A 13912-nucleotide genomic window follows, 5' to 3' on the forward strand; every position below is an offset into this window, starting at 1 on the left:
TATTATAATAAACACCAAGTCACACACACACAAAATATTTAGGCCTAAATGTAAGATTTATGTATTTTAATTGCTTATAAACTAATACAATTTTGAAAATAATGCATATTAAAAAAAAAAAAAAAGAATATATATATATATATAATCAAATAGATGCAAATAGTTAATAATATAGTATGGCATTTTTGAGTCCAGAACTTTTATTTATGTATGTAATCCAAATGGATGGAAAAATGTTTATTAGCAAATCCAGTATATAAATCTTAAATGTATGCTTTTTTCCCCACTACTGAGCTCTTAATCAGGCTAAATGTTCAACCCTGTTTCTGGTCGTGTCAATATTTATAAAAGAATGAATTTTTTCACAAATTGTGCATTCAAACAGTATTCATATTATGTCCCAATATTTTTCTTTTTATTTAAAAGCAGATGCAATTCAAAATTGATCTCAATCTAACATTATTTTAGAAATTACTCTGTAAAAATCAAAATGCACTGCCTAAGAACATCTTTAGAGGCACTTTTTACAGCAATGACAGCTTTAAGTTGAGGAATTTATGTATTTAAGTTTTGCTTACTGCTGGTTTGCTCCACAATCGTTGAACAGAAGTACAGATTTTAATTCAGACTGACATCAGGGCATTGACTTATGTTCTTAAGCCACTTCAGTGTTAAATTACAAACAAATTCATACATATTCTGTCTCTGATGTCTGAACCTACCCTACAGTTAAACAGGGAATTCTTCTCTACGTTTTATCTTTGTTGTTGAACAAACAGCACCCTCTGGTGTCCAAAAATATACACCAAGAACACATTGTCATACAGCTCAGCATGATTAACATTACACACCACTAGAAAAAAGGTTAGGATTCTTGACTCAATTTTAATGAACCCTTTCTGCCAAAATGGTTCTATATAAGGAGAAATGTCTTAAATGCATAATGCTTTCATGTTTAATGGGTTATCCAAGTTATTTTTTTCTAGTTATAAAAGTGTTTACAAGTTGTTTACTTCATAAAATTCAAATAAAACACAAAATGAATTAAAATAAAATTAATTAATTGAAACTAAATCCATAAAATGATCCCATGATGGGAACCCATAAAAAGATCTATAACTGAAGCGCCTGACAGAACCCTTTCTATACAGAACATTGTCTTCTAGGAGTGTGTGGGCAAGTCTTCATATCATCTATTAGAGTTGTTTTGTTCATGCATGTTTTTGTTGACATGCATTTTCTGAAAATGCTAAAAAAAAAAGAAAAAAAAGACAGACCTGGCAAAAATTGTATAAAATGGTGAAAAAGAGTTGAAATGGAGCAGAAAGAGCACCAAATTACACACAGTAGAACCAAACACAGAGAGCATTTAATTAATTCAGTATTACAGTATTTGCTCAATTCCTGAAAATTTTATTTTCAAAGAAGAACAGGGCATATTTTAAAAAGGTTCTTAAAAAAATAAATAGCTTTAACAGAATAGTACTTCATGTGCAAAATCTTTGCGCAAAATGTATCAGTTAATGAGATCCAGTCAGTTTCCTCACAAAAGATCTGCATATGTAGTGAGTGACTGTGAAACGACAGATGTGTGTATTAAGTCCATGTTGATATCTCAGCTCTGGGCCAGCTCTAGTTTGTTTTCTGATGTTCTTGGTGCTTCAATTACTTCTCCACACATGAACTGCTCCTACAACAAAAACACAAGATTTTAAATTAACATGATTTTGAAAAACAGTCACCATGGAATCATAATTGACAATTCATATTTTTTATTAAATAGTGTAGTATTTATTATAAATGATTAAATGGTTTATTTAAATTAAAGTTCTCTCGTAAATTTTAATCAAAATAACTTCCCCTCCTACTTCCAGCAACATCTCTTCCCTGATGACGCGTTTACTGGCGTGAGGGCGGGGCAACCTGTCACGTGATTTCAGTAAATGAGACTTCGCTATGTCATAAGTGTTTCGAAACGCTTTGAAATTCCAATGGTTCATGTGACTTTGGCAGTTTGATACACGCTTTGAACCACCGATTCGAAACAAAAGATTTGTGAAGCTTCAAAGCTTCATTACGCAGTGTTTTGAAATCACTAGATATTGTTGAATAAAGTTGTTATTTGTTTTTTTTGGTGCACAAAAAGTATTCTTGTCGCTTCATAACATTAAGGTTGAACCACTGTAGTCACATGACCTGTTTTAAATGTGTCTTTAGTAGCTCTCATCTGAAAGTGTTAATTATCTTGCTGTCAATGCAGGCCTCACTGAGCCATCGGATTTCATCAAAAATATCTTAATTTGTGTTCTGAGGATGAACGAAGGTCTTACAGGTGTGGAACGACATGAGGGTGAGTAATTAATGACAGAATTTTCATTTTTGGGTGAACTAACCCTTTAATTCCCAATGGACAAAATCAAGTCCCGCAGTCGAAAAGTAGTTTCACTCAGATATGTGTCACAATAGGGTAGAAAACACTTAAGAAAAAACTATCACAACTTCCATTTCATGATGACTTTAAAACAATTAGTAGGTAAATAACACTTTATTTATATAGCACCTTTTGAAACAGTGTTTACAAAGTGCTTTACAGAATAGAAATATACAAAAGAAGAAAAAAAAAAAAAACAACCTAGAAATTACTATTTGATGTTTGCGATCTTGCTGAAGTATATGTATCAAAAAAATTAGAAAGGTTTATTATTCGATTCTGAATGATACAGGGATCAGTGAAGGGATCTGAGTGTTGGAGTGATGTGATTTCTAGTTTTAGAGCGAGTCTGAACTCTTTGTAAGTGTTTAATAGAGCTCTTTGGTAACCCAGCAAAAACACTATTGCAGAAGTCAAGTCGAGACGTAAATGCATGAACAAGTTTCTCATTGTCGGAAGGAAAGAGAATGTCACATACTCTGGAGGTGATAATACGCCGTTTTAGTAACAATGCTAATATGTTTGTTTAAACTGAGGTCACAGTCAACATTAGTTTAAACTCAGTCAAACATGATTCCTAACTTCTTTGATAGCTGTAGAAAGTTCTGGGACATTCACAATTTTATGCTCTTTATCCAATCCAGAAGTGTGGAAATTGAATTGTGGGCATCTGAAGCAAGTGAAAGACAGAGTTGTGTGTCACCTGCATACTTGTCAAATAACATTTTGTACTGGTTAATTACACCAGGTAAAGGAAGCATGTATAGGTTAAATAATAGAGGACCCAAAATTGAGCCTTGAGGAACACCACAACGAATGATGCATGGAAGTGTAGGCACCCACTTAGGATCTGATCAGTCTTAAGCCTGGGATACACTGCACGATTTTAGCAGTCCTATAAAGGTCATTACTTTAATCACACTGTGCGACATGGATCTACTAAATAGTGATCGACTGATATTGATTTTTTAGAACTGATACTGATAATTTGTGTGTTTATGTGCCTGATAACCGATATGCAGAACTGATATTTATTTACTGTTATACTTCTGACACGATTAAAACACCACTGAACTGAACAAACCATTTTATTTAAACAATCACTCCCTCCTTGCATAGAAAACAAAACAAATCATATTCATACACCAATAAATAGAGGGGTCTGAAAGTGCAAAAAATAAAAAGTGCACTGTTACTAAACTGTTTTTGTTTAAAAAATAAAATCTTCAATGAGGTAAAAAACAAAAACAAAAAAAAAACAGGTAAAATAAATAAAGCACATAAAAGTAATTCTAACAGTGTAATCTTTCAGTCAACTTTAAAAAAGTGTTGAAAATCAGTAGTCTTTCACTCCTCCAAAAACTGCACAAATATGAAGTAAAAACATTAATAAACAGAGTAAAATTACTTTTTTTTTGTAAAAAAAAAAACAAAATTATGTTAAATACACTATACACTAACATAAAAACAAGATATCAATCCATTTTTATATTATTATTTGTACATCTAGAAAATGTTAACCACTTTACAAAGTTTCATGCCATTTGGACAAAGAGAACATTTTTTTAATTTTAGTAAACGTCATTTGTGTTAAAGGTGCCATCGAACGTTTTTTTTTTTTACAAGATGTAATATAAGTCTAAGGTGTCCCCTGAATGTGTCTGTGAAGTTTCAGCTCAAAATACCCCATAGATTTTTTTTAATTAATTTTTTTTGAGGCATAATTAGAAATGCGCCGATTCAGGCTGCGGCCCCTTTAAATCTCGCGCTCCCTGCCACACGAGCTCTCGACTATAATACAGTGCATTTACAAAGTTCACACAGCTAATATAACCCTCAAATGGATCTTTACAAGATGTTCGTCATGCCGCATGTCTAATCACGTAAGTATGGTATTTATTTTGATGTTTACATTTGATTCTGTTTGATAGTGCTCTGTGGCTAAAGCTAACATTACACACTGTTGGAGAGATATATAAAGAATGAAGTTGTGTTTATGAATTATACAGACTGCAAGTGTTTAAAAAATGCTCTTGTCTCCATGAATACAGTAAGAAACGATGGTAACTTTAACCACATTTAACAGTACATTAGCAACATGCTAACAAAACATTTAGAAAGACAATTTACAAATATCACTAAAAATATCATGATATCATGGATCATGTCAGTTATTATTGCTCCATCTGCCATTTTTCGCTATTGTTATTGCTTGCTTACCTAGTCTGATGATTCAGCTGTGCACAGATCCAGACGTTAATACTGGCTGCCCTTGTGTAATGCCTTGAACATGAGCTGGCATATGCAAATATTGGGGGCGTACATATTAATGATCTCGACTGTTACGTAACAGTCTGTGTTATGTTGAGATTCGCCTGTTCTCCGGAGGTCTTTTAAACAAATGAGATTTATATAAGAAGGAGGAAACAATGGAGTTTGAAACTCACTGTATGTCATTTCCATGTACTGAACTCTTGTTATTCAACTATGCCAAGATAAATTCAATTTTTAATTCAAAAGCTTTTTTTTTTTTTTTTAGTGTAAGTTTTAATTTTATAGCCAAAGATATCAAACAAGAGGACTCTGATGAGATTGTTTATTAAAATTATTGCTTTTTTTTTTTTTTTTTTTTGCAGTTCAGAACAACAAATCAATGACTAAGCCAAGTTGGCTCTACGCAGATATCAGAACATACTAAACATCTTACCTTATCATAGATTACTTTCACTATCAGTGAGCAGCTGGGACAGGTGGCCACTTCTTCACCATTCTCAAGATCCTCCTGAAGAACACAAGCTTCATCTTAACAAAACAGTGGCTATTTTTCAGTTCACCTATAGATATTTGCCACTAGATAAACTATCACACTCTGGAGCTTTGGTTAATGTCTCGTAGTTCTTCGATTACAGATTCAAATATAATTCCTCTTCATATAAATCATATATAAATGGGAAAATAGATGAATCTGGAAATGATTAGCAAAAACTTGCCTTCGTTATCGCGAACCTGTCACCACATGGACAAGGAAAATAATATGTTTCTGTTTCCTCATCATACTCAAAATCTTCTATTTCAACCTCGTCGTGAAATACCGTCATTTTAAAACAGTTTGTGGTTAAACCCCTCGCCGGTGAGGATTCAACAACAACATGCGGCAGCTGTGACATAAGCGGCGCACACATTTGACGTGGTCAGCAGCAAACCGCTTTTCACAATGCGTCCAGCAGGAGGAGACACATTACTTTCGATGCAACACAAGTCTCTTACAGCTTGAGTACAGTATATAGTTTTCTGTAACATCTGGGGTTTTCAGTATGCATTGGGACATTCACCCTGCAATCAATTTTATCCAGTCACATGTGCATGCACACCTACTTAAACTTTCCAACGCGAGATCTGCTTCTATTTGAGACATTATCGAGTTAGAACAGACTCAAGAACCTAGACAGCATTTTTTGGCATCAAACACAAAACAAGGTTTTCACTCCTCCCATGTTCATCCCAAATTCTGTGAAAATCCAATGTTGTAATTTTGGGAAAGAATTTAGTTTAGCATCGAATTAGATTTTGCCATTTTCAAGCTTTCACTTACAGCTGAGTGAGTCTCTGTGACGTAACTGAGCAAAGGCTCAGAGACAAGCATTCATTCTTGCAATGCAAATGGGATTAATTGGTCAAATAGATTTGGACTATTTGAGGAAAGAAGATCAAGAATTTTCCAAGAACTAAGGTTTCTTGAGGCCACATGCAGCAGATGCCATTAAATCCTGCATGCATGTTATTCACTGTTATTGAGAACTAGTTGTATATTCTAAAGCAAAATGCAATATTGCATGAAGGGAACATTACTAATGACACAATGCATTTTATGTTTTATTTTCTTCTTTTAGTGCAAATCATAACAGTGGCTCAAATCACCCCTGTGAACAAGTAAATGCCCCTTAAACCAGTTGGACAGCAGGAAAAGCTGCAACTAAACACCCTGGTTTCAAGGCTAAATAAAGACTAAAATGCATGTTTGAGCTGTTTTAGCTGAAAGCAACTTGTACTGACATATCTTACAATATGTCAGAGCTATTGTTTTGTCTGAAGATGCATATCAGAAATGTTATTTTTCTAGTGTACGTTTATGAAAGCTACTTAAATATCCTAATTGAACTAAGGTTTAATCCTGGTTTAGGCTAAGCCCTGTCTGTGAAACCGGGCCTACATGTAATTTAAAATGAGCTTATGCTTGAAGTAACTTTAACCCGTTTTTCTTTGCAGAGCTGCCGGAGAGATTGTGATCAATCTGAAATGCTCTTTCAGCATCTTGGCACCTCATCTCCAAGCCTATAGGCCTTTCCAAAACATTCATTTGTTTTTCTTTTAAGCCACTCAGATGCAGAATTGCTTATGGCTCACTGTCTTGCTGCATCACCCAAATATGCTCCTGTATGATATGGTTTTTAACATTTGTCTTGTTTATTATCAGAATTCATGCATGTTCCAAAACATCCCCACAATCACTGTAAGATTTTTGTCATAAATAAAGATTTTGGAGGAAAATACTAAACAAAATTTCATATTTAATTCAATGGCTCCGTCTGAAATCTTTAAAATGCTGCCTTCGGAGGACGCATTACATGCTAGGAAGGCATCAAGGCATGTCCCAATACAAATTTAGCTTAACTTCATGTCTCCTGAGATCCCTTCATCTGATTGATTTTTGAAGGCAGCATATCCTTCGCTACCTTTGATATCCTACAATCCCGTGCTTTCCATTCTGTGGCAGTGGAGCTAAAAAATAAAGTGTCTGAAAGTTGCAGTTGGTGGTCAGTTTGTGTGTAAATGTACATTTTGGCCAGCATTTTCCACATCTGATGTCAAATCGAGAAATTACTATTAATATTCACTTAGTTATCACCAAAACTCACTCTATTTTGCTGTAGATCATTAAACCGTTACAAAGTCTGTCATATGCAAACGCTGCCTATAAACTCACTGCCTGATAAAGCAGTGAGGCAACAAGTCAGCTGCCTTACTGTCCCTAGAGTTAAACTTAAAGAGAGTTAAACTTAACATCGTGCTTTCGCTACCGCTGGACCAAATCTTTGAAATAGCCTTCCTCTTTACATTAGAAATGGCCCATCCATCACTACTTTTAAAGGGGTCATTAACTGCATTGTTTTATTGTTTTATAATATGGGTGCACTTATAATATTAATGTGATTTTTTCATAAAAAATTGTCATAATTTAGAAATTAAATGCATTTTTCCTTCCTTGATTTTATCCTCTGATTTGAACGCTCTGTTTTAAGGGGCGTGTCTGCTGTGAGACTTCAGTGGAAACGCCCACTGCTGTGATTGGCTGACATAATTGCATATGAATAGCTGAGTATTACTCTCTCGAAAACTCTTAGCATGTTTTTATTATTTCAGCTCTCAAGGTTAACTAATCGTGTTGATTATAGCATTATATTTAGATCGTGGCTGAAAGGTTGCAGTGATGAACATTGTAGCCGATCACAGATATGTTGTTGAGCGCATGAAAGCAGCGATTACTGCTTTTTCTGAACACCAATGAATGCTTTCATCATATCTAACAGAGAAAACTTGATGTAACTAAGAGATTCGTTGAATAAAACGGGAGTTTTAGCATGAGTCCAGAACTCACTGTTTGATTGACAGCTCCAGCGATTGTAAAGGGAGCGTTCTTTGATCACTTTCTATATATAATTTAATCAACGTTTAAATAACAGATTATTTTCATCCTACTAAAACAACTTGAAGTTAACTGTTTGGTCACTGGTTTGATTTACTGACGGACAAAGATCATCTGACTGTACATGAATGATTCATTAGAATTAACACAGTTACTGACATGTTGCATTACTGTTGAGTCCATATCGTAAAAGTCTGTTTGCAATGCCTGTGCTGAAATGCAATTGATTTACCAAAGAATCCACATTGAAATGTACCAAATACAAATAAATAAAGCTCAACTGAGACATTCACATTGTTGAAAATATATAACCATATTCCTAGCATTAGGATCCTTTGAAAGGTGATGTTATTTTTACTCCTGTATCGCTCTTCTCTCCTCCTCATCTCTCTAACACGGCAGTGGGCGGGGCTAACATTACAATAATGAAGTAGGCGTTGATTTCTTCTGTGGAGGCGGGGTTTCACCTATAGGCACATTCTGGGATCAGTCGTTTGCTGGGTCTGGTGTCAATAAAAACTTTTATTGGACTAACAAGGAACTTTTCAGCTCTGAAACTTGCAGGATATTCTTATGAACTTGTATATATCAAAAGCTCAAAGGAAAAGTTAATTTATCAATTAATGACCCATTTACATACTATCTTAAGACATGTTTAGTCTCCCTGGCTTTTAACTTTTTTATGTATGTTATTTTGGGTTTCTTTTGTATATTGTTGATTGCTTATTGCTTGTTTATTTTTTTTTTATTCACAGTACTTTGGTAAACCTCAATTGTGTTTAAATGTGTTCTACAAATAAACATTAAATGATTGTTTGATTGATTGATTGATTGATTGATTGATTGATTGATTGATTGATTGATTGATTGATTGATTGATTGATTGATTGATTGATTGATTGATTGATTGATTGATTGATTTTTCATCCATAGTATCATAATTTGTTCTAGTTTACTTTAGCATTTTCTATTCTAAAATTAAATACTTATACAAAACACACTGGATCATCTATTCTGTAGCAACAAGAAGAGACACAGATCCTCGAAAGACTTTTATTCATGCAAGTGCGTAACAAGTCAAAGGACGCAAACACAGAGGAGTGTTGTTTAGGGTGAAAAGAGTGAGACCCTCTGATGGAGTAATTGTATAAAGGGTGTCAGCAGGGATTTGTTTGTGAATTAGGACCTGAGTGAACTTCAAAAGCTTGATTAAAGAGGCTATTAACTACAAAAGCAATGAGTATCTTAAACAGATATAGTTTTAAATGAAAAACACTTAGGATAATATGCACAAGTAACAAACACAAGATGTCTTTGTACATCATCTTAACAAAAGATCTAACAAGTCTTGGGCACAGATGTAAATGTAGAGGAGATTAGGGTCATTTAATTTGAATTCTGAATTTGAGCAAAATTGGTTAATACTCTGGTGACCTTAACACAACAACAGATGAGTTTCAGTTCAAATGAAAGTCTTTCATCATTGACCTTGCATTCAACATAGGAAACCTTCCTATTTTTTTTTTTATTTAGTTTTGACCTTTTACTTTTTAGTAAAGAAGTCACTTAAACTAACTTTCTGCCCTCTATCATGTGCCCTTATCAATAATTAACCACAGTTGTTTAAGTAGTTCATGAGGTCTCTGTTAAAGTCAGTATAAGTGTGGTCCACCCCCAAATAATTCAATATGAACACACAGAACAGCAAGGAACTGGTTAATGTAATTTTATTACTAAGTTAACATCTTTGAGGTACACATTTATATTTTAAATGAAGGAACAGAACGTGCGCTTTCAAATTACATCATGGGTTAAAGCAGGTCAGTGAATACCAAGCACATACAACTTAGCTGGAAGTAAACATTTATCTGAGATCATATGTCAAACTGTAAGGGGTTAAAGATAAAGAAAGCTGTACGAGTACCATCATTTAGGACTGCATTCGCATTGTTCAGACTGTTCAAAATAAATTAAAAGAAACGTAGCATTGTGGATTTGTCTTTTAGTTTATGGTCCAGTTCTCACTATTAAGTAGTTGCTTATTAGCATGCAAACTAGGATATTTGCTTTTTATTAGTACTTATAAAGCAGATATTAATGTCTTATTCTGCATGACCTTATTCTACATCCCTTCATCCTACCTCATACCTAAACTTAACAATGGATGAAATGTTGGGACGTTTTTTAAATTTGAATAATATGAAAATTAAAAGACTTTCAAATCACAGCCTGAGCCAATATTTTATTCACAATAGAACATAACATAATAAATGTTTAAAGGAAATTTTACACTTTTATCCACTAAATGAGCTCATTTCAAATTTGATGCCTGTTACAGGTCTAAAAAAAGTTGGCACGAATGGCTGAAGAAGCAAGACATTTTGAAAAGATTCAGCTGGGAGAACATCTAGCAACTAATTAAGTTAATTGATATCAGGTCTGTTACATGATTAGCTATAAAAGGGATGTCTTAGAGAGGCAGAGTCTCTCAGAAGTAAAGATGGGCAGAGGCTCTCCAAACTGTGAAAGAGTGCTTAAAAGACTGTGGATGTTCCTCAATGTGAAATTGCAAAGGTTTTGCAAATCTCATCATCTACAGTGCATAACATCATCAAAAGATTCAGAGAAACTGGAGAAATCTCTGTGTGTAAGGGACAAGGCCAAAGACCTTTATTGGATGGTAAAGCACTGTCGGTAAACACAATCCGCCGTGCCATCTGCAGATGCCAACTAAAGCTCTATCATGTAAAAAGGAAGCCATATGTGAACATGGTCCAGAACCGTCGTTGTGTCCTGTGGACCAAGGCTCAGTTAAAATTGACTGTTTCAAAGTGGAAAAGTGTTCTAAGGTCGTGGGTTAATCTAAGGTTAAAGAGGAGGGAGACGTTCCAGCGTGTTATCAGCGTTCAGTTCAAAAGCCAGCATCTCTGATGGTATGGGGTGCATGCAGTATGGGCAGCTTGCATGTTTTGGGAGGCACTATGAATGCTGAAAGGTATATAAAGGTTTCCAGATGACGACTATTTCAGGGAAGGCCTTGCAGGCCAATGCAAAACCACATACTGCAGCTGTTACAACAGCATGGCTTCATCGTAGAAGAGTCCAGGTGCTGAATTGGCCTGCCTGCAGTCCAGATCTTTCACCTATAGCAAAAATTACGTCAAACACAACCACAAACTCTTCAGCAGAATATTAAGTAAGAATGTGACCAAAATTCAACACCAAAACTCCAGAAACTCATTACCTCGATGCCCAGATGTCTTCACACTGTTTTGAAAAGAAGAGGAGATGCTACACCAAGGTAAACATGCCTCCGTCCCAACTATTTTGAGACCTGTAGCAGGCATCAAATTTGGAAAGAGCTCATTTTGTGCAAAAAATTGTGAAATTTCTCAGTTTAATCATTTGTTATGTTACCTATGTTCTATTGTGAATAAAATATTGACTCATGTGATTTGAAAGTCTTTTAGTTTTCATTTTATTCAAAAAAACGCTCCAGCATTTCTGGAATTCGGGTTGTATATTCATTCTCAGTCTTACTAAACATGTTTCCGTGTTAATGTATAAACCTTTTAAAATACCTTTTTTTTTTTTTTTTTTTTTTTTTTTTTTTTCCTTACTGTTAAAATAAGGCTTTAATATTTTACTGTGATGGTCCTAAAAATATAATGTTATAAAATCATTTGTTTTCTTAAATTATCTGCAGACATCCAAGCACTCTCATCCCAAAACTCATATCTTATACTCTAATGGCATAAATTAAGTAACATTCAATAAGCACATAATTTTTAAAGAATGGATCTTCCAGGAAAATAAATCCAAATATGAGATTGAGTGGACTAAAAACAGAAAAACTAGAGCTAGCATGGAAAAACAGAGTTCCACTGACCTTTTTAATTAGTTTCTAACGAGTAACCAGTGGTTGTTGGGGTGATATTAATTTGGTTTGTTCCAAAATAAATCCTATGTCTTATTAAAATCACTATAATGAAGTTACATGGTAAATCGTCTATGCTGATATATTTGCTGTTTTAAGTAAAAAAATAAAAAAGACACTGAGCATAAAAAAATATCCATAAGCCTAAATGTGTTTCATTCGAAAGTCTCATGACACTATGAAGTTTCAGGACAAAAAAAAAAAAAAAAAAAGGAATGTCATGAGCAACTAAACCATTCCTAATTTAATTTGCATTGACTCCAGACAGTGTAATACTTTTCAGGACCCCGAGGTCAATGGGAAAAACTACGTCACTAACGATGTTATGCTGTGTGCATCAAGGTCTCCTGTTAAGTTGTAAGCTGTGGAAGGGTGTAAAGTCACTGTTTGGACTGTTTGGACACCAGTGCACTCTTAGATCAAGTCTCTACAGGGGTTCATTTCATGTGTCAGAGACCTCTGATGAGCAGCAACATTATGTACCAAAATAAAAGATAATACAGTTGCCAAAGAGGCAAACCCGAGCCCAACAACACATGGTTCAGGACACATATTGCATGAAGATTGCATGATTTTAAACATCAGTTATCATAAATGAATTCATTAAAAGTGAATTCTCACAAAAATAGACAGCAAAATTGGATAAAAAGATTTTCATGCCATGCATAAATCATTCAAATGGAAATGGACAAAGTTTGCACTGTTGGTGCGCAGTGGTGTTTGGACATCTGAGTTGATTTCTTTCAGGTGATTTTAGATGGCATTTTAGATGTTATTTTATTATATGTGCCATAGTAACCTTAAAAACCTTAAAAGGGAACTTCCTGTAAGATACATGTGATATTCCTTAGCATAGAAGAGTGTAACATAGAAAAGTAGCTACATACAGTACAGGTCAAAAAATGACAAAATGGTTGGTGTGATTGCACCTTTTTACTGTGTAATGAAACAAATAAGTACTGAGCGATAATACCTATAGGTTCAAGGTTAGGGGTCGGCTTATTCTTAGTGATTTACTGTCATTACACTCAGGTTAAACTGTTGGTGTTCCACCATACCTTTCAAAAGAAACCAAAACCATGCATATACTCCAAATGGTTCAAGAACAGCATGCAATTTACTTTAGGTATGCCTTTTTTATGTGTTTTAGGCTAATTTTACAGGAATGCTAAGGGGTTAAAAACAATCCAGGTTGGGTTGAAAATGGACAAACACTGGTTGTTGTTGTAACCCAGCAGATGGGTTAAATGTTTGTTAAAAAGTTTTATTTAACCCCAAAATGACTGTATTGCTTGCTTAAAATGAACCTTTACATTTATTAATAAGTTGAATGAATAATAATTTAACAATAAACATTTATCAAATTGCTTATTATTTAATAATCACCTTTTGATTATTATTGTTTCCTCTAGTAATTATGTGTCTGATTTTTAATTTCCAACCTATTTTGGGTTCATTTTAAGCCAGCCATATAGTCATTTTTAAACAATAGTTGCATTAAATAAAACTACCCAGCATGTTGGGCAAACATTTAACCCAACCGCTTTATTTTTAACCCAGCATTTTTTAGAGTGTACATGTAATCATGCATAATTTACTGTTAAAGTACACATGTAACAAGGACGCTCGTCCTTGTAGGTTTGCTGCAAAAATGTTTGTTCTACTACCATATAAGATTAATTCTTCTCAGAAGAGCTCCTCTTGTTTTGGGAACTGGGATTAAACAATGGGCACATACACACAGAGTTACATTGTATAGAGATGTGTTATGGGCCAAATAACACTGCACTATAAAAGTGCATCCCATCCTGACATTAACACATCTTTTTTAGTTGTTGTT

At 34.3% G+C, this 13912-nt stretch overlaps 1 protein-coding gene across 1 annotated transcript; it reads right to left on the reverse strand.

Moving 5' to 3' along the window:
* Positions 1-379: 379 nt before the first annotated feature.
* Positions 380-5612, reverse strand: dph3 (diphthamide biosynthesis 3). Its single transcript, XM_067373657.1, has 3 exons — positions 5422-5612; positions 5139-5213; positions 380-1690 (listed from the first exon to the last, which is right to left on the reverse strand). Exons 1-3 carry the CDS (start codon positions 5596-5598, stop codon positions 1616-1618), a joined length of 327 nt encoding a protein of 108 aa, XP_067229758.1. The 5' UTR covers positions 5599-5612; the 3' UTR covers positions 380-1615.
* Positions 5613-13912: the final 8300 nt, after the last annotated feature.

The sequence above is a fragment of the Chanodichthys erythropterus genome, chromosome 21 (assembly GCF_024489055.1).
Source record: "Chanodichthys erythropterus isolate Z2021 chromosome 21, ASM2448905v1, whole genome shotgun sequence".
Taxonomy (NCBI): Eukaryota; Metazoa; Chordata; class Actinopteri; order Cypriniformes; family Xenocyprididae; genus Chanodichthys; species Chanodichthys erythropterus.

Excerpts from the sequence above, each read along its gene's own strand:
- dph3 (XM_067373657.1), bottom strand. The coding sequence starts at position 5,598 with ATGTCACAGCTGCCGCATGTTGTTGTTGAATCCTCACCGGCGAGGGGT. Across the intron at positions 5,214-5,421 it reads ACAGGTTCGCGATAACGAAG|GAGGATCTTGAGAATGGTGA; the intron begins GCAAGTTTTTGC and ends TGTGTTCTTCAG. Across the intron at positions 1,691-5,138 it reads TGAAAGTAATCTATGATAAG|GAGCAGTTCATGTGTGGAGA; the intron begins GTAAGATGTTTA and ends TTTTTGTTGTAG.